Below are 21,589 nucleotides of genomic sequence, written 5' to 3'. Positions count from 1 at the left end.
TCACACGTTCGACTCTCACATATGGTTACAACTTTCAACTGTCCACATACTTTTGGCCTGTTAAGAGCTCAGGTCAAAGTTAGGGTCGAAGCAAAACGACGACTTGTACAAAAAACCTGAAAGCTGGTCCAGCTCCTCCCACACACTCTGCTGCCTGACTTCCAGTAATGTCAGCTAGATCTGCCAGCTGACACACACACACACACACACACACACACACACACACACACACACTATTAACCCTGTAAACTGACAGACGGCACTTATGCTCACCTGTAAAAAGTCTTGCAGGTTCAAAATAAACACCTGATCAAACAGTCAGGCCACATTTAGATGAGAACGGCCGACTTAAGAGAGAAAAGTCTTTTTTCTGCTTTTAAAAAAAATGATAACATCGTGAGAATGATCTTCGTGTACACGTGACTACAAAAACAGCAGAAAACACTGTAGTATGCATGCCAGGCCAGTAGTAGGCGGTGTAACTGACGTCGCTGTTCTCACAGGATCATCGGCCAGTTTACGCGGCGTCAGAAGGGCTGCGTTTTCTGAAGATCACACTCTGGACGCTGGTTTGCAGTTTCACGTCCCCAAAAAGCCGTTGAAGAAAGACGTCTTAACAGTGATCACATCCATATCGGAGGAAGCTTTCATAACTTCAGCTGCTCCGGCAGCAGTCAGTTATGAGATTGGAGTCAATAGTGAAATACTACTCAGAAAAAGTATATTATCCACCTTCAATACAATCTTTATTGAACAAAAACGTGAAAAATGACAAACAAAATGCAGTTTGGTGTAAATAGAAGCAGTTATCCAGCTCAGCTGCATCTCTCACCGCTGCGACACAGAAAAATGAAACCACTAGAACCAAATATTTTTGCAAAGATCTGCAAATAATTGTTGCTGTACCAATTAACTGTACATGGTGACTGCAGCAAGAAAATCAAAAACTCAAAGATTTTATTTTTTTTGAGGAGTTTAGAACAAGTTTTGGATTAAAGCTTTGGATGAAAGCTTTAGATTAAAGCTTTGGATGAAAGCTTTAGATTAATAAAATGCCGTACAACACTGTATCGTCTGCATAGAGACAGACTCTGCACTTCTGTTTTATACTCGCACATCACCGCTTTTCTGTTATATTTGTGCCCCTTAAAATTATTTTAAGGGGCAGAACGTGACCGTTACTTTACTTATCTGCTACATAATAACATACAAATGTAACTGTGGTTTGCAAAAATGTTCAATGCCAACATTTATTCTGCTGATTGGTTTGGTATTCGATCTCCTGGCAGTACTGTTCTTTTAAGTGAGCACTGAGTATTTCGGAGTAGTTTTCTGTGTCATAGTAACTAAACTTCTGCACTTCTCATCTCTCGTCCCCACAGAGGCTTTGACAGCCAAGTATTTTGTCTCTGGCTCTACAAAGAGTTTTACACAGTCTGTCCCTTTATTTTTACACTGAGTAGTGACCCCACATACAGCCATGATCAGTCAGGGTTGATCATTAACCAGCCGACAGGGGGGGCGGCAGCCGTCGAGTCCAGCCACTACGCTGTCCAGCCTGAAACAGGTTGAACACATCTGTCTCTTCTCTTATTTTAATCATCTCGTCTTTAACTCCCTCACTTTCTCAACGTCTGTCTCCACATTGGACACGAGCCAGGTGAGTTCAGACCGTCTTTCATTTCACCAACAGCCTGTTGAGACTAAATCTGAGTCCACGTAGAGACATTTGATCTTCCAGCGCTGCTAAAATAATCTGCAGTTTTCAAAGACGTAAGTGAGACGCGGTGCGACTCGACAGATCCACAGGTCCTGGCTGTGTGCGGAGCAGTATCTGGTATGCAGTGCTGGGAGAGTCGTGTAGTTCATGCAGTTCAGCGTATTCTGGGTTCTTTGTATTCAGTGTACTGCAGTTCAGCCAAAAAAGGCTCTGAAACAGTAACCTTTAGTCTGCTGGTAAACAAAGCCGCCATCCCTGAAACCTCAAGTGACACCGAAGCCTCAGACACGCCGAACAGCACCGTAACACCAAAAACAAAACCGAGAGTCCTCGCAGCTTCTGGACACTTCTGTGGACGACAATGTTGATAAAGACTTTGGTCCAGAATAAAATATTTCAGCAACAATATTTCCTTTTATGTAACTTATATTTAAACAGAAAGGCCATCGGGTCTCCTTCAGGTAGTTTTCACAGACCGTCTTTTTACAAGAGCCGAACTCAGTCCTCTTGAAGTGGACCAAAAAGAGGACCAACATGATAGGGACTCTCGTCTCAAAGTCTCTGAGTTTTTTGGGTTTTTGGTGAAAAGCCTTAAATAGATCTGTGGTTAACACGGGCTAAAGAAATGTAGATGTTTTGTTCTGCAACATAAAATACGTCCTCATAAACCCAGATTTTGAACTTTTAAAGGTTTTACTTGTCTTAGAAAAGGCGGTTGCTAACAAGTGACTGAATGGGACGACAGAGTTTCTCGTTAGACGTCATTGACATAGTCGTGATTGTGAGGTCAGGTCGCGCTAACAGGAGAGAGTTTAAGAGAAAATAAAGCGCTGAATCAAACCAGAAGTTGGAGATTCGGGGTGGCGACGCTTAAGTGTTAAGTGTTAAGCGACCACGATGTCGTTGCTTTATGTCCTAACAGCTTTTTGCTCCTGCAGATTTCATTTACGCTTCAAAACACTCAAAAGTGGTGTTTCGTTCCGTCTCACGAACTTCATGTTTTGGAAAGACGGATGACCGTCTTGAATCTTGAGAGTGCGCTCCACAGTTTCGTGGAATCGCTTCTGTTGCTTTGCAGAAAGGTACAATGCCAATGCGACTCGGCGACTCGGCTGATAAATGTGTCCTCCTTGTGGCTGATGGTGTCTCTTGGTGTCTTTCAGGCTGGTTGTTTGGACATGAAGCTGTGTCTTCTTCTTCTCCTGTCGTGCCTCTGCTGTGCGGGACTGACTGTAAGAGCGACCGCAGTGAACATTTGTTTTTGGTGCTCATTGTTTACTGTTTGTCCTTAACCCCGTCTGTCCTCGTGTCCTCAGGAGGAGGCCAGTCCAGGACCTACTGATGTCTCTCCTCCTGTCCACGAAGAGGAGGAGACGGAGGTTGACAGCTGTGGAGGAGGGCGGGCCTTCAGCCCTGAGGAGCACAGGGCGATAGGGGGCGCCGTCGAGCGGCTGGGTTTAGAGCTGCTGGAAAAGCTCCCTGTTGGTCCACAGCAGCCGAACGTCATCCTGTCCCCTCTCAGTCTGGCCCTGGCCCTCGCCCAGCTCGCCTTAGGTCAGTCTGAGCGTCATTGCACCCAAAAATCATCAGTTTAATATTCTGTGTCAAAAAAAGCACCTCTCACAGCGGTATGATACACCGTCGGCATGAAACGGCGTCCGTTAAAACGTGACATAAGGATCTGGGAGGTCTCAGTGGGAGGCGGTCCAACAAAACCTGGACTTTCACCCGAGAGTCCGCTTTTAGCGTCCCGTACGAATTCTGTTTTGTTTTCTTTATTTTTTGTTTCTGAACTGAACCACATGTAAATGCACATTTACAGAAGTTTATTTTAACCCTTTGAAATCTGAGCAATGTGGCTTCATTTCTGTCAAAAACATAAACAAAAAACTTTGACTTTGAAAAGTGCTTTAAAAAAATCTAATAATGAAATAATAAATTTTAATGTAATTATGATAACCTGATGATGTCATTTTTGACCATATTTGGCATATGGAGAAAATACATGCTGTAACAATAAATGCTGCTAATCACTGACATATCTCAGACTGTCAGCAGCTAAAAGTTATTTACTCAGCATGGAGGATGCTGAGTGTGTGTGATATTAAAGTGGGCCCTAAAGGGTTAAACACAAGCATAAAATACAATATCAGCCTTTAGACTTGAAATGACAGACAGCCAATATCTCTGCAGCATCGCTGCTCCTGTGCGTTTTTGCATGAAAACAACAGCGCCACCTTTAAACTCTGGTTTCCTGTTGTGTCAAAGTCAAAGCAGCCGAAACGAGGAAACACGAAACAAACTTTACCTTCTCAAAGCAGCCGAAACGCTTAACTTTCCCACAAACAGTCTGATATCACAGAGAGGTTCGTCCATTTTCCCTCCTTTGGTCTCAAACATTTCTGACACAACTTCCTGTTTCCACCCAGAGGGCTTCAAAATAAAGGCCCTATGAGTTAAAAAAAAGGAAAGGGGGCTACCAAAATAAAAGCTTACTGAAAGTACATTAATCTTTGCTTTATTTGACCTTAATTTACTTTTTTAACTAACAGTCTGTCTCATGTTGCTTCCATAAATACTCAATCAGCCGTTCCTGTTATCGTCAGAAAGACTGCAACAACTTTCTGTTAATTTATTCTGAATATGCTTTTCAAAATCAAGCTTTAAAAAATAAAATACATTAATATGATATTCTAATCAGTTCTAATCACAAATATCAAATATTCACTCATTTTCAGAATTTTAACCCTTTAAATGACAGGTTTTTGTCATGATGCCACTATGTTTTTAGATGAAAAAAAGAGAATAATTTTTAATATACTGCATGCTGAGTGGATTTTTAATAGCATGTATTTCCTCCATATGCCAAATATGGTCAAAATGACCTCATCAGGTGGAAAATAGTCAAAATGACAAATTCAGAGTCAAAAGCCCAGAATGACACCCAGAAATAATACAAGTCCTGTTTTTCTGCTCTGATGGCTGTGGGATCAAAAATGTCAGTTTGAATGGGTTTCAATGGAGCTTACATATATATATTCTTCGTGCTTGCCAACAGTTTGTGGTCAGCGTGCTCCTGACGGCTCGAAAAATGATGTCTGATCTCAGAGAAACGCAGAAATTAAAGAGAGAGTGTTGCTGTGTAGTTTCGTGTTGCTCAGGTTGCTTTCTGTCTCTCAGGAGCTCGTAACGAGACGGAGCGGCTGCTGCTGCAGAGCCTCCACGCCGCCACGCTGCCGTGCTTCCATCACGTCCTGGGACGCCTGGCGCCTCACCTCACCAACACGTCTCTGCAGGTGGCCGCTCGCATGTACCTGAGGCCGGGCTTCGAGGCCAAACTGTCCTTTGTGGAGGAGTCTCTGAGCAGGTAGCAGTCACAGTCAGGTCACTCTGAACTTTAACCCTTTAAAACCTGAATCTTTATCAGGTCTTTTGTGCTGCGTTCTGACACCTTTCACAAACTTTTGAACCTTTAAAACTGAGAAAAAACAGGGAACTTGGCATAAAATGTACGGACAATTGCAAGAAATTAATTGAAGGTAACAAGGAAACTGCCAAAAAATGATATACATAGATGAATAAGCTGTATAAGCTGTGCATGTGCCACGTGTTTTCTGTGGAGGTGAAAAGATGTCTTTTTGTCCTCCTCAGGTACCGGTCGTCCCCCGTCCCCCTGGTCTCTGTGGACGAGGTCAACCAGTGGGTGGAGAACGCCACCAACGGTCACATCCCCAACATCATGGAGAGCATTTCACACGACGTGGTGCTGATGCTCGTAAACGCCGTATACTTCAAAGGTAAACCTGAAAAGACACGAATGAAACAGAATCACTGCAAACTTGTTGCCTAGGCAACGGCTAATTATGATAAACAGATAAACAAACACCAAACCAGATGTTTGAGCAGAGACGAGTGCACAGACGGCTCGTCAATTCAGTTTTCAGAAGCCAGAGTTTCCTCGAGGTCCCTCGTGATTTCTTGTGGCTCCGTGTTTGTCAGGTGAGTGGCAGACCCAGTTTGACCCCCAGGTGACCTCCAGGGGGCCGTTTTACCTGAACAGCCAGAACTCTGTCTCTGTGGACATGATGAAGTCTGCGCAGTATCCTCTCCGCCTGCTGGACCACCCAGAGCTGGAGGCACAGGTAACACTCGAAATTTCAGGCCCGCAGGTTTGTAAGGATTGTTTTCCTAAGAGTCACCAAAAAAAAAATTAAGATTTTTTTTTTTAAAAAAAGCCAAAAATGTTTAAAGGAAAAAAATCCCATAAAAATTATAATAAAAACAATTGCATTTTTCTCCTTTTAAAAACAAGATTTTTTTCAGTCGGTTGATCTAAAATACAAATAAAAAGAAAGTTTTTGTCTCTCGTCCAGGTTGCCAGTTTTCCCTTTAAAGGAAACAGCAGTTTCCTGATCGTCATGCCGTCGCCGGGCAGAGGAAACGTGTCATCGGTGCTTCCCAAACTGAACATCTCAGACCTGTACAGGCGTTTACCTCAGCCCAAAACGATGCAGGTACACTTACCCAAAGTGAAGCTGCGGTACAGCCAGGAGCTCCAGGCGGCGCTGACCAGCATGGGTGAGACAATCAACTTCACTGAGACGGGGACGTCTGCAAGACGCTGCCGGCACACTTTACGTACAGACATTAACACGCAGCCGTTACATTACAGCACTGACACTCAACTTACAGCCCGCGGTTTCTTATTCTCAGTAAAAAACACAGTGATGGACTCTGTGAACAGTTTTTGTCCTTTTAGTCTCCATAAGGTGTCCGAGACATAAAACAGCATCAAAATAGAGCCAGAGGAGGATCCCCCACACCCCCAACAGAGGACACAGCTGAGACACTGATGTCCTGAAATCCTCAAAATGTCCCAAAATCCTAGAAATTTCCTTAAATCCAAGAATTGTCTTAAAATCTCTGAAATGTCCTGCGAAATTTCCAACAATCCTTAAACTTTTCCAAAATTCTTGAAACTTTCTAAAATCAAATAAACATCTTAAAATTCTATAAACATCCTGAAATCTGAGAAACAAATAATAATCCTAAAAATGTCCTCGTCTTACAATCCAAGAAACATGCTAAAATCCTAGAAATGTCCTAAAATCTTCAAAATGTCCTAAAATCATAAAAAATATCATGAAATCCTAGAAATATCCTAAAATCTTTAAAACTTCCAAAAATCCCCAAATCTTAAAAACATCCTAAAATTCTAGAAACATCCAATAATCCTAAAAATGTCCTAATGTCCAAAAATCCAAGAAATGGATTAATAATCCTCGATATGTCCTGAAATCCAAGTAGTTTTAATATTATAGAAATGTCCTAATATCCTAAAAATATCCTGAAATCCTGAAAAGTCATAAATGTCTCAAAATGTCCTACAAACCTAGAAATTTTCTGAAATCTTAGAAATGTCCGAAAACCCTTGAGATGTCCTTAAATCCTGGAAACATCCTAAGAATATTGAAATATCCTTAAATTCTAGTCATGTCTTAAAATCCAGTAAAAGCGCTAAAATCCTAGAGACATGTTTGGGGCCCCTGCAACGGGCCCCCGGCCCCCGGCCTCCGGTCACTGTCCAGCTGTCCCTGGATGACAGTAGCGTTATCGTGTCAGTCTGGCGTGTGAATGTTGAAATCTTCAACACTTTTCTGGAGAAAAAACGCAGTTTGAAATGTTTGAAAGTTGGACCTGGTTGTTTCCTGACGAACGCACGTCAGCGATGACACTGACGTCCTCTGTCTCTCTGGATGTCTCCCTCAGGACTCGGCTCGCTGTTTTTGGGTCCAAACCTTTCGGGGATCTCTGACCATCCCCTACGGGTGACGGAAGTTCGCCACGCCAGCACTGTGGAGCTCAGCGAGGAAGGCGTGGAGGCGTCCGCCACCACCGTGGTCACCTCCATGCGCTCCGTGTCTCTCTTCGCCGTCAACTCCCCCTTCCTCTTCGCCCTTGTTGACGACGCCTCCCTGGCGCCGCTCTTCATGGGCGTCGTCACAAACCCCGCCCTCGACAACGACCCCATGCTGAACGACGATCCCAGCCGCAACAGCACCATGAGCGACCAGCCTGAGACGGAGACGGCCAGGGACAGAGACATTATCAGCCAACACAGCAACACGTCCTGCAGCGAGACGGCGGAGGACAGCAGCGTGCAGGCGTGTAGCGCCCCCGCTGGTGACAGGGGGCCGCTGCAGCGTGTGAATGGACTGTAACAGGATATCTGATCCAGACCGGATGACTGGTTGGTTGACAATTTTGGAAAAATGCTGTTTAACTTTCTCACTGAGGTCGAAGGTCTTTACACACCAAAGTTCTGATGAATAAATGATCAAAAATACAAAACACTCACTCAAAACTCTCACCGACTGCTGCGACTCTGGCTGAAAAATACCTTCTTTTAAATAAAAAATCGGTTTGCTGGCAGTAACCCAAATTTGCAAAATCTACCGCAGGGACACTCTGTCTTTACCTGAGGGCCACAACCGGACCCCCGTACATGTTTCTAGGATTTTAGGACATTTTTAGGATTTAGTGACATTTTTAGGATTTAGAGACATTTCTGGGATTTGAGAATGTTTCTAAGATTTTAAAGACATTTTTATAATTTTAAGATTTCTCAGATTTTAGGACGTTTCTTTGATTTTTGGACATTTCTTTGATTTTTGGACATTTCTTTGTTTTTTCGACATTTCTAGCATTTGGGGACAATTCTCGTATTTTAGGAAGCTTCTAGGATTTTTAGACATTTCTACGATTTCAAGATGTTTCTAGAATTTTTAGACATTTCTCAGATTTTAGGACAATTCTTGTTTTTTTAGGATGTTTCTTAGACTTTAAGAAGTTTCTTGGATTTTAGGACGTTTCAAAGATTGTAGGATGTTGCTTGGATTTTTTGACATTTCTCAGATTTTACGAAATGTTTTGGATTTTAAGACATTTCTGTGATTTTAGGACATTTCTAGTACTTTCGGACATTAGTGTCTTATCTAGGACCTCTGTTACTCTGGCTCTTTCTTTGATTAAGAAGCTGTATTTTGAAGCTGTTTGATGTCTCTGACACCTTATGGACACTAAAAGGACAAAAACTATCCACAGTGTCAATCACTTTATTTTTATTGTGGTTTTTATGGTGTCAAATTTCACCAGGAAACAGGAAGTGGTTTCTAACTCCACTGCAGATGGTCCGGTCTGGACCAGATTTTACGTGTTTGAAGAGAGTCCCACCCTGAAGACGTCTACATGCCAATTATGAGTTAGAGTTACAGCGCCACCTACTGGCAGCAGGAAATAACCTGTAAAATGCTCTGACGCACTCAAAGGTTCATCAGATCCTCCTCAGATTTGTGCTGAGACGCCTAAAGGTCGTGATGATGCTTTCTTTTGAACGTTTTCAGGTTTTTGTGGAAAGAAACTTCCGTGGTGCCGCGGCAAATTTGGATGCTTTTTGCATGACAAAGAAAGCTGTTGTAACTTCACGTTACATTGTACGGTCTTCCCCAAATTTGGCATGTTGGATCAGTGTCCGGGTCTGAAGACGTCTGCATGCTCATGTTGACTCGTAGTGGCGCCTACTGACAACAGGAAGTCGGCCCTTCGTGACAAAGATGAAATTTACGAGGTTTTGTCTAAACGTAACATTCGGAAACATGACGTGTATAACTGTGTTTTCAGGAAGTCAGATGCAGAAATGCTCAGCTTTGATAACTGCGTCCACTTTTCTCAGATTTTGGGATGTTGCTGGGATTTTTAGGATGTTTAGATGTTTCTAGGATTTCAGGAGATTTCACAGATTTACAGACACTTCACGGATTTTTTGGACATTTTTAGGCGTCCATGAAGGTGCGAGGGCCCTTTAATTGCTGCTTTAATTGTAGCTTTAATTTTTTTCGCGGTTGTTTTTATTGAAATGCTCTGAGTGGATTTAGACTTCCCTCTGTAAACTCTTACGTGGTGTAGTATATACATCTACTTCTACATTTTGTTCTGATATAAACGTTGTTAAAGTTAAAGGGATAATTAAAGTTGGCGTCCTGGTTTGGACTACGCCGTCTCTGTGTTGTGATTTTATAATTATTACAACATGATTTTATTTTGACTTTATTTTTGGTGCAAAGCTTGAATAAAAAAAGACTTTTTCCCCTGGGTTTTTAAATTTTTTTTGCATAATATTCACACTCAGTGTGAAAGCACTTACGAGAGAAACAAGAATATGTTGATGTGTGAATTGAAAAAAACCCAAACAATCAATCAAACAAACAAACAAACAAAACTGTGGTATGTAAAGGCCTGAAAACGAATCCAGTCTCCTGACCGTGTGGTAACTACGACGATCACCTCTAAACTCTCTCATTAACGTGTTAAACCTGAACAGAGAAAGTCAGTAAACATATTTCCAAAAGTGTCAAACGTCGGAGGTGGATTCAGACGGAGAACAGACACCTCAGATTTCTGCTGTTTTAACCTGATTGTTCATCATGGAAAAACACAAACTGCGGAGATTTTAATTTGATTTTCATTCAGAGAAAATAAAATGTTGACACAAAGACATTTATTTGTGCTGTTGGAAGGAGTTTTTTTGTACTTTGGATTGTTTGGAGGAAGTTAACCCTTTAAGTGGATCCACTCAGATTAAAAAAAAAAAAAGGCTGCACCTTTCCAGACCGATCCAGTTTCAGTTCTTTATGTTTCTGAAGATGATGCAAAAAAACTCAGTTTAATAATTAATCAACTAACAACTGAAATATTGCAACACAGGATTTAAAAAGATCGAGGTTTGTTCATGGTGACGGACATGAAAATTTTTTTTATCAGAATATCAGATATCAGAATTTTAGAATGTTTCTGTAATTTAAAATTAAATCTAATTAAATTAAATTAAATTAATTTAATTTAATTTAATTTTTACAGAAAAAAAAGCTGCAACAACCACACGACCACCACCTGACAGATGTGACAGATAATGTCCGCGAGCTCAGAGGAGGAAACTGAATTTAAGGTCTTAAAGATGTCCGATTCCGGATCTGCACTAAATCTTTTTTGATATTTCACATTAAGAAGTTTCTCTCATTTTAAATCAGCGCACTCTGTCAGCCGAGCGCGCTCCCGGCGCTCTGCCAACAGCAGCGGGGACGCGCGCAGCTGTGGGCGCAGACTCGTCTCCTGAGCGGGGACAGACAGTCTGAGAGACAGAGACAGAGGAAGAGACGTGGACCGTCCGCAGAGCAGAGGAGAAGAGGTGAGTGCGCGCGCTCTTTCTAAACTTTCTTGGTTAATTTTTGCGCTTTTACGCGCAACTTTTTCTCTCTGACGTCACCAGCAGTTTGTCCTCCTCGCGAGCAAATTGTGCATGACATCACGGCCGCAGATTTGGGTTTAAATGAATCAGAGATGAATGTTGGATGAACCTGCAGACAGATCCTCATCAGGTTTGACAATTTAAGAAAACCTCTCAGCCGCTGTAGTTCACCATGACGATGATTTTATTCATATTGTAGGTTTGGGTTTAGGTTTGGGTTTAGGTTTGGGTTTAGGTTTGGTTTGGTTATGTTTCACAACCTGAAGGTGTCAGATTTTCCAGCGATGCGTCTCTGTGCCAGCTCACTCTTTATATAAGAGCTGAGCCTCGGCGGACCGCAGGCTCTGGATCCTGCTGACTCTCAAATATCTGCCAAAATTATTCTTCTTTTTATTAGAATTTTTGATTCCGTGTAGTTCTGATCAGAGCAGACGCAGTCAGGCGGCTGCAGCTGGAGTTCAGGGGGTTTTTTGTCTGCAGGTTATTTCAGGTTGTTGAGACTTTGGTGCCAAGAACATTTCTGTGGAAGATTTTCAGACTTTTGATCTCAACTTAAAAAAAGAAAAAATGCAGATGTGATGTCGGTGACTGTCAGCCAATGAGAAAACATTCCTGTGAGTCTCAGAGACAAGTTCCTGCAGGAAACCTGCGTCTGCTGTCTGCTGCAGGACTCTGCAGGACTCTGCAGGTCTGCATCAGATCCTCAACCACCTAAAAATCCCCTCCAACAAACACCTCCATGGGGTCGATTATTGGATATTGATTATTGGAGCTGATATTTGGCATTTTGTCAATAATCTGTATCTACGTTTAATTTTAATTATCAACAATCAATTAATTAATTAAAAGAACAAAGAAAGCGTCAGACTGAGAGGAACTTTGACTTTGTGAAACTTTTGAAATTCATTTGTAACTTCAATTTTCACTTAACAATGTTAAAGTTTCAGCTTTTAAACGAAGTTTTGTGTTGGAGTTTGATATTTTCCAAATTCTAAATACTGACAGAAAGATTTTCATTTTTATTTCTAAATGTATATCGGCTCCAAATATCAGTTATCTGTCTCAATATTCGCTCTCAGTGTCGGCTCGTATATCTCAATAAACAATTTATGCCTAAATGTTTGAAATCTCCTCAAAAGCTCTTCACTCAAACAGAGTCCAACGTTACATTTTTAATTTCTTAAAATTTGACCAAATTCCCTCTTTGATGTGACACATTTTCGGATGACTGCTGATCTTCAGCCATGTATATATAATCTATAATGATATAAATATATAACTGTGATGTTTGAGTTTTAATTAAAATAAAATGAAAAGTGTGCTGACAGGAGGCGGCTAAAAAACGCCACAGAAACAAAACCAAACGCTGAAAAACACCAAAAAACACCAAAAAAACACCAAAAACACACACTCTCTCTCTCTCTCTCTCTCTCTCTCACACACACACACACAATAAATGTATAATTGTAGGATGCCTAATTTAAAATGAGCATTTCAGGATGAGCCAGACTCTGTGACGTCGGGGGTTTCCCATCATGCATTTCCCATTGTGTGTGTTTGTGTGTGTGTGTGTTTGTGTGTGTGTGTGTGTGTGTGTGTGTGTGTGTGTGTGTGTGTTTGTGTGTGTGTGTGAAGCAGCTGCTGATTCACTGAAATGATGATGGTGATGAAGACGATGATGAGAAGGTGAAGATGAAGGCGATGAAGGAGGCGGAGCCGCCTCCGTGTGCAGACTCGGGGCTCTCTCTGTATAAACTGTGATTAGCGGTGAACGTTCAGTCGGCTGTAATTATGTAAAAACAATGAAACCGACGTCGTCGTCCTCGAATCTGAAAAACTTTTCTCTGGAAAAGTTCAGTATCTTTTCTTTTCTTTTCTTTTGTCTCTGTGCAGCAGCAGCTGTCCGGCTGCGATACTAAAAAATAGATGTTATCCTGATTTCAAATTTTCATCCTTATGTCATTTTTACGTTTTTTTTTTTTTTTTTTAGTAAAAAAAAAAAATATAAAAATATGGAGGAGTCGTCTTTTTATTTCCTTTGGTCTATTTCACCTTTTTAATTCGTGTTTCATTTCCTTTTATTTATGGTTTTATTGTTTATATTGCTGTTATTGTTAGTCTATTTCTTTGTCTTATTTTATTTTATTGTATTTTATTTTATGCTTTTAATTTGCCTGTTCTCGAGTTTCATCTCGCTTGTGTTCAGTCGGATGTTTGGCTTTCCGTTGTTGAATCGCCGAACGTGTATCTTATTTCTGCTTTGTGTTTTAAAGGTGCTGTATTAATAAAGTGTTGCGTAATATCAATCATTATTTACCAAAAAAGGTCAAATCGTTATTTTTTTAAAGCTTAAAGGACGGTTTTTGCACCTCAGTGAAAGTTGAAGAAAGCAGACGGTTAATCGTCTTTGACACTCTGTCTGAAATCTGATGCAGACTAAAAACAATATTGATCTAAATAATGTTAAATAATAAACATTTTAGGAAATGCGAACTCTGCTACGGTGACGTCATCATGCTGTCAGTGTCAGATCTCACCAGAGGAGACGTTTGGTCAGATACTGAATTGACTGAATTGGTGAGATTTTTCTGTAAACTGAGCTGATCGTAGAGAAGCGTTTTACAGTTTGTAGTTTGTTTGCAGGAGCGCTCACTCTGCAGCTCATCTGTGGACAGAAACGTCCCAAGAGAAACACAAGACAAAAAAAAAATGAACTCGTTGACAGATGAGTTTTCAACCGATGGTTCAAATCTTCAAGTCTCAGGTGGCAGCTCTAACTTTTAGCGTTTTTTTTATATTCCTGTAAACCTGTCTCTGATTCTGGTGTGTTTGTCCTTCAGGATGAAGCGAACAGCCTTCCTGCTGGTGTTTGGAGTCGTCCTGAGCTGCTGTCAGGCTCAGGTATCAACACGTCAGCACTTTTTACACTGAATGTTTTAACTGTCTGAGGGTGACACGGAAGATTTAACGTTTCCCGATAATAATGTCGAGAGGGACCAGTTTCTATATTTACAACCTCAAACTCCTCCACCGTGTCTGCTCAAATCACGTAACCCTGCGAAGCAGCTCGAGTCACGAGATGACACGACAACCAGCCCTGATTTTCTACATAAACAGCTGTGATTTTGGACAGAGCCAGCCCTGATTTTCCACAGTCACCCATGATTTTCTACAGAAACAACTATGATTGTTACATAAATCCAGCCCTGAATTAATCTGGTAGAAACAGACATTTATACCGTCACATGCTTCGTACTGTAATATCTAGTTTTAATGATGGTGTTATCTCACCTCATCACAGCTCAGCGCTGCAGGTGGACCTTCGCATGGGGCCCCCTGGGCCTTGAATCAAATCAACATCATTGATCGTTCTGTCTCTCGCACTCAGAATACCAAACTATGAGTCTCTTTTGGGACAATAAATGGTAACCTGTCTTTTCTAATCTGTTCCAGTCGGAGACCGGAGCTGAGGAGACGGGCGGAGAGGAAGAACATGTGGAGCTCTTCACGACACCGACCACTAAGATGGGCGCCGCCACCTCCGACTTTGGCTACAACCTGTTTCGCGCTCTGGCGAGCCGCGAGGCAGCGACCAACGTCTTCCTGGCCCCGATCAGCGTGTCCGCGGTGCTGACGCAACTCTCTATGGGTGAAGACACGAGCACGATACGAACTAAATCTAAACTGGTGTCCTGGCATTGACCGCCACAGTGTGTGTGGACTGTCTGCCACAGCTGTAGAAAGTCATTTCTGTCCCACCAAAACGCCCTCATCATGCGGTTAATAATGTCAAGTTACCAGTTTCTGTATTTACAGCTTCACAGTCCTCCATGTCTGCTCAAATCACGTAACCTCGTGAGGCAGCTGGAGTCATGAGATGATGTGATTCCAGCCCTGATCTTCTATAGAGCCAGCCCTGATCTTCTATAGAGCCAGCCCTGATCTTCTATAGAGCCAGCCCTGATTTCCATTCTGCTGTTTTTCTTCACTTGGTGTCTTCTGTCCCCTCAGGAGCGTCTGAGCGTGCGGAGAGGCAGCTTTTCAGGGCTCTGAGGTACCACACCCTGCAGGACCCTCAGCTCCACAACACCCTCAGAGACCTGCTGGTTTCAGTCCGGGCGCCTGGGAAAGGCCTGAGCACCGCCGCACGGATCTACCTGGCACGAAGTGAGTACATGTCAGGGGCCCACGACGAAGACTTTTAAATCTAATGTGGTCAGTAAGTCCACTGTTCCAACAATCAACAGCTCCGGTTTTGTCCAAATAAATCCTTAATTCATCAAGTTAGATGTTAAAAACATGCTGTTATTCGCCGCGGATTCTCTGCTTCAGTCCTGTAGCTTCTCCCTCCACCACCAGGTGTCACTGTGTCTGGAAATAGGCAAGTAAATGGACACAGGCCAAATTAAAAACTAAACTAAAAGTACACGACAAATACATTTTAGCCAAAGATGGTTTCTGTCTCTGTTCTCACTTCTATGAGTTATTAAATTATACAAAAAGAGGATTTTCTGCCATGATTGACAGCTGTGACAGCCAATCCGTGCACTCACACCACCACTGCGCAGACTTCCACTCCGAATGACGTCACCAGTGCAAGACGGCAGCCGCCGTATCATATAATATTTTAGCTGAACTTAAGCATAGACTGAGCTCTGGTGGTGCGTGCTGTGCACTACTCCCAATGAGTTTAATAGAAAGAGGAGCGGCTGTATTAATGACGGTATTGAAAAATATACCTTCCGATTTTCTAAGCGCCATGGTGTACGGCGACACCACTGAACCCTCGTCTGAACTCTAATCGTCTGTTTTCAGGACTTCGTCTGAAGCAGGACTTCTTCGGACTCGTGGAGCAGCAGTATGGAGTCCGTCCCAAAGCCCTGCTGGGGGGAAACAGTATGAAAGACATCAACGACTGGGTGTCTCAGGAGACGGGTGGTAAGGTACAGCGCCTCCTGACCACGCCCCTCCCCCGAAACCCTGGTGTGAACACAGTGAGCGCCGCCTACTTCAAAGGTACGTTAATCTCTGCTGTGGATCTGAGGGCGAACACAGCCGAGTGTATGAACACAGTTTTCTGTGCGTGATCAGGGAAGTGGGTGACTCGGTTCGGCCAGAGTGGAAACATGGAGAGCTTCCAGGTGGACGGCGGGTCGCCTGTCCGTGTTCCCATGATGCAGCAGGATAACTACCCCATTAAGATGGGCGTGGACTCCGATCTGAGCTGCACGGTGAGCGTTTTCTTTGAGCTAAAGTCGGTTAATGACATTTCGACTCCATTTCCCCTGAACGTTTCCCCGTGTCCTCTAGATCGCTCAGATCCAGATGCAGGACGACGTCAGCATGTTCGTCTTCCTGCCCGATGAGGTGACGTCCAACATGACGCTGCTGGAGGAGAGTCTGACCGCCGAGTTCGTCCAGGACCTCTCCATGACGCTGCATCCTGCGCAGGTGTCGCTCACGTTGCCCACCCTGAGACTCAGCTACTCCACAGACCTGCTGCCGCTGCTCGGCGACATCGGTGAGTCCAATAATCAGTCCACGTGTACGCTGGTGTATTTGAGAACGCAGCTTTTTCATTTTGGCCTTTTGTCCGGACGCAAACTGCATTTTAGGGAACTGAAAAGAGATCTTTTGTAAAACCCCGTGCAGGGTGAAGACATTTTTCATTGTTGACCTTGGACACAGTTGTGACTCCTGGGATGGCGAAGGAAAGGCCCTCCGTGCTGTTTACCCTTCAGCTCTTTAGATTTACACTCAACACTTTTCAGGCCCTACAAATTAAGAAACTCTTGTGACTCACACCGTAGTTTATTTTACACTCCGTCCTGCTGACACAAATACTCCACTGAGCACCAAACGTGGATTCATCTGAAGATAGTCCCCAAAAACGTCACCATTTCCGCAGTGAGCAGCTGTTTGAGGAAAGATTTGTGATTTTAGAGATTTTCAGTCGGAACCAACGAGCTCAGGGTGGAGAGACGCCGACGGACTGACGTGGTAGGAGTTTGAAATCTGCACGAGACCTTTCGACAATTAGAACCAAATAGAAAAACTAGAAATTTGTACTTTCAATCAGCCGTAGCGCTGCGACTCATCTGGGAATTATCATCATTATTTACTGACGAATTGTTTTGGTTTTGGTTTTGGAAAAAAATGCTTTTTCCGAGCAACCAAATCGACGTCTTCAAGTGTCTTTCTTTGTCCGACCAACTTATTAAATTTACAACACTGAAAAAAGAGAAAAGCAACGACAAAAACCCCATAAAGTACAGGTGATATATGAACTGTTCGGCTTTCCTCTACTATAGCTGCCGACTAAGTTTTTACTGATCCAATCATTGATCAACGACCCATTGCAACCCTAAAATTAAGTAAAATATCATCTGCAAACGTGATCATACGCAACACTTGTTTGCTGTTAAGGCTTTGTATGGCAGGAAGTGATGTCATCTTCCTTTTCTTCCTCCCTCCTTCTTTATCTCTCCTCCCTGCAGGTCTCTCTGAGTGGCTGGCCGACACGGACCTGGAGAAGATCTCGACCCAGCAGGCAGTGCTCGCCAGCGTCAACCACAAGGTCGTCATGGAGACGGCGCCCGAGGGGAACCAGTACCCCGACACCGCCGCAACGGCTCACCTGACCTACCGAGTGGACCGACCCTTCATCTACCTGATCCGGGATGAAACTTCAGGGGCGCTGCTCTTCATCGGCAGGGTGGTCAACCCCAAAGATCTGACAATATAACACACACACACACACACACACACACACACACACACACACTCTTAGCAGGTCCTAGGAGGGTTTCAGGTGTTTGCTTTGCGTTTCTGGTGGCAGATATTTGATTTTTATCAGATTTTTTTATTCTTTTCATGCTGAAACGTGCAATCACATTCATCTAACGGGATACTCAAACACACTGACGATACTCTGAGCTCACCAAAGGATTGTTTTTTTGTTTTTTAAGAGATCAAATATTGTCATTTGTGGTAAAAAGAAATAAACGACAATGAAACAAAACTTTTCTCTGCTGTTGTATCTCTTCTTGTTTCGTTTGGACTCCGTCAGAACAAACTGCACAGACGTCAGTTTTTGGTTAGTTTTCTTTTTACATGTCTGACTTTGAACTTTTAATTAAGCAGTTAATTTTTTAACAAACAAACAAACGTGAAAAGAGGTGAAATGCAAGAGGCCTTTCCATTTAACGCTGCAGTGACAAACATGTACAACATCTTACGCATTAATAATAATATCTTCCATGCAGGCGATAATGTCTTCTACCAAGGAGACAATACGTCGCACGAGTCGAGATATCTTGTATGTAGGATATAATATCTGTTTGTATTTGAGAATATTTTGCACATAGCAGAAAGTATCCTGTACATAACAGATAATATATTTCATGTAGTTAATAATATTTTTTACACAGTAGGTCGTGTCTTGTACGTAGGAAACAACATCCCGAACATAGGAGATAATATCTGTGTCCACGAAACAATACATAGGAGAAGATATCATGTTTGTAGCTGATAATATATTATACACAGGTGATAATATTTGCATGCAGCTGACATCTTTCATGTAGGAGATAATATTTGTACATATAGGAGATAGCTAATTACAGTATCTTGTATGTAGGAGATCATGTCTTGAACTTATGTAATAGTATATTTTAGGCAGGACACAAAGACCCAGATTCAGCTGCTCTCTTCAGCCTCTGATTGTTTCTGCACATGTGAAACTGATCACATGACTCATTCCCCACATTCCCGAAAATGCTCTCCGCAGGAGGAGACTTTTAGGATGACGTTTGCTCTGCAGGTCGACACTAAAACCCAAATTATTTTCCATCTGTCTCTTACAGAGTAAATTCAGTCTAAAGCAACTGCTCAGTGTCTCCTGAGCATGAAATAATAAAACAGAACGAAACGAGCAGAACGAGAGTTCAAATCAGGAAACATCTGATCAGCAAAGTTTCGAAAGAGTTTGTGTGTGTGTGTGTGTGTGTGTGTGTGTGTGTGTGTGTGTGTGCGTGTGTCTGTGCGTGTGTGTGTGTGTGTATGTGTGTGTGTGTGTGTGTGTGTGTGTGTGTGTGTGTGTGTGAGTGTGTGTGTGTGTGTGCGTGTGTCTGTGCGTGTGTGTGTGTGTGTGTGTGTGTGCGGTTCACACATGGTCTTGATTTTCCACACAGTCAGAGATTCCTGAGGTTTCTGAATCGCTGCCCAGAAGAAAGAAAGCCGAGAGGAAACTTGGAGACAAAGAGGACGCAGACGATGGAAAGTTTTACATCCAGTTTAGATCCGAACAGAAATCCTCGAAAAATCAAATCCATGCATTCAGATCTGTTGAAGTAAAAGTACTTCTTGGGTGGAGAAAATGTCCCCCATGACTGACATATTTTAGAAATACATAAAGAAGCTGTGTACTTCAGATGTGATAGAGGAAGTACTCATACCCTGTACTGGAGTAAAAACACCACACTGTCTAAATACTTCATTACAAGTTAAAGTTCTGACCTGAAAATGTGATTTAAGCAAAAGTTTATATTCTCAGCAACATTTACCTGAAGTAGGCTTTTTATTATATATTACAGAGAGGAGATAATACGGAGACACGTGGGTGATAATATCTGGCACATAGCAGAAAATATTTGGTGCGTAGGAGATACTGTTGCTTCTGTATGAGATTATATCTTGCATGTAGGAGAAAATATCTGACACACAGCAGACATTTTGGTATGTAGGGGATAAAATCTTGCACATAGGAGATAATATCTGAACCATAACAGAAAATATTTGGAATGTAGAAGATAAAAGTGTCGTAAAAAGTGTGATATGAGGAGGAGTGGAGTTTAAAGTATAAAGTGGCAAAAATGGAAATGCTCAAGTATAAAGTAAAAGTATCTCAGATTTGTACTTTGTACATAACTTAATTACTTCCAGCATCGTACATTATACATTAAACGACCTTTGGGTTTTTTTATTTCTGACGAGTATGAAAGTAGTATGAAAGTATGAAGTACGAAACGTTGCTCAGTGTTGAGCACCAGAGGGAGACAAACTATCAGTGAAAACCTCGCAGATCTCCGGACTGCAGACACAAAACCAGCAAAACCAGCAAAACCAGTCGCACCAGCGACCTTTTACAGTAAATGTACAGATACACCAAAAATTTCACACGAATAAATAAAAATGACGTGTTTTTGCAGAATACCATATCCTGAGTTGAGTTAGCTTGTACAGAGGAGATCTTGTAATATCTACAGGAGATAATATATCATACGCAGGAGATAATATCTTGTTTACATAGCAGATGACATTCGTACGTAGGAGATATCATGAACACGGGAGATGTCTGTATGTAGTTATGATTTCACGTTTATAGATCATGTGTTGTATGTATGTGATAATATCGTTTACGTAGGATATAATATTTTGTATATAAGAGAATATATATTGTCCCCAGGAGAAAAATCTTAGTTTTCCCCATTTTTATGATCTTTTTACCATGTTTTTCTAAAGGAAAGATGAATAAATCATGTATTATTAAAGTTATCTCGTATATTCACTGACTTTAGGAATATGTTTTGTTTTTCACGTTGTTACTCAGTCTTTCGACGTCTGACAAACGTTTGACCATCCAGGTGACAGTCAGACACACAGGAGAGAGTGCAGCTTCAGTTTCAGCGAAACAGGTCACGACCTGAAGTCCACCCGCTGTCATCACCCAGGAGACAAAAAAAGAGGAGCAGCATTCACTTCCTCTTCTGTCTTATTCAGCTGACTCTCTCCGTCGCTATGATGAAACAGACTTCCTGCTGTCTGTGCAGCGCTTCACTTTTACTCTGATATTTATAGCAAAGATGAAACGCGTCTGCAGGATGATGTGGATTATACCGTAGATTATTATATTACAGATCATTTGTTACTTCATTGTTCTGCGTTAAAGTCGTCTGTCTTTTATAACATCACTGCATTTTAACATTTTAAAAGTCAATTTGTTCTTTTCAAGTAAAAAAAAAGGTCCTCTTGGTAGCGTGGCCGTCCTGTGAGAACCACAAATCTCCGAAAAGTCCCCCAAAAAAGGTCGTTTTTCAGCTTTGTGATGATGCATTTTCCAGCTAATCCAGCAGTTTGTATTTTTAAAGAGTTCATTTAGCAACATGTAAAGACATTTTTCATCCTTCAGATTGTCACTAACATCGACAGCTCTGGACCAGGTGAGTCTATCAGGTCTAAATGTCGTAGACGTGTTTTTGGGACTGACAGACGTTTTTCAGGTTGGAGCAGAAAACGGTCGCAGCGGCGTGAAGCTGCTGCCCGAACTCGTCTGTTTCTGTCTGAGATCAGCAGGAATGTTTTATAGAAACAGACACACGGAGGTTATGAAATCCTCCTGCACCTGGAGACCGTTTTCATGTTTGTTGACCTGAAAAACCGTCAGTCCGTCCGTCCGTCAGTCGTCTGTGCGGCTGCAGAAGTCTGAAGCTGGAGAGCGAGATGACTTCATGGGAACAGAAATGTTCCTGTTCAAATGCAAAAAAAAGAATCTGTAATCACAGAAA

The 21,589-nt window shown here is 42.2% G+C and overlaps 2 protein-coding genes across 2 annotated transcripts; both read left to right on the top strand.

Annotated features, from left to right (window-relative positions):
• The first annotated feature begins 1,541 nt into the window (after positions 1-1,541).
• serpinf2a (serpin peptidase inhibitor, clade F (alpha-2 antiplasmin, pigment epithelium derived factor), member 2a) lies at positions 1,542-8,066 on the top strand. Its single transcript, XM_042499491.1, has 8 exons — positions 1,542-1,660; positions 2,884-2,952; positions 3,037-3,274; positions 4,901-5,087; positions 5,372-5,517; positions 5,720-5,862; positions 6,094-6,298; positions 7,490-8,066. Exons 2-8 carry the CDS (start codon positions 2,899-2,901, stop codon positions 7,939-7,941), a joined length of 1,425 nt encoding a protein of 474 aa, XP_042355425.1. The 5' UTR covers positions 1,542-1,660; positions 2,884-2,898; the 3' UTR covers positions 7,942-8,066.
• Positions 8,067-10,907: 2,841 nt separating this feature from the next.
• serpinf1 (serpin peptidase inhibitor, clade F (alpha-2 antiplasmin, pigment epithelium derived factor), member 1) lies at positions 10,908-18,039 on the top strand. The gene is made up of 8 exons (XM_042498593.1): positions 10,908-10,964; positions 13,865-13,925; positions 14,478-14,673; positions 15,036-15,191; positions 15,840-16,040; positions 16,116-16,255; positions 16,335-16,545; positions 17,522-18,039. Exons 2-8 carry the CDS (start codon positions 13,866-13,868, stop codon positions 17,767-17,769), a joined length of 1,212 nt encoding a protein of 403 aa, XP_042354527.1. The 5' UTR covers positions 10,908-10,964; position 13,865; the 3' UTR covers positions 17,770-18,039.
• Positions 18,040-21,589: the final 3,550 nt, after the last annotated feature.

This window comes from Plectropomus leopardus, chromosome 13, assembly GCF_008729295.1.
Source record: "Plectropomus leopardus isolate mb chromosome 13, YSFRI_Pleo_2.0, whole genome shotgun sequence".
NCBI lineage: Eukaryota > Metazoa > Chordata > Actinopteri > Perciformes > Serranidae > Plectropomus > Plectropomus leopardus.
The sequence above is the reverse complement of the archived record's forward strand: the minus strand, read 5'-3'. Positions and strand labels throughout refer to the sequence as shown.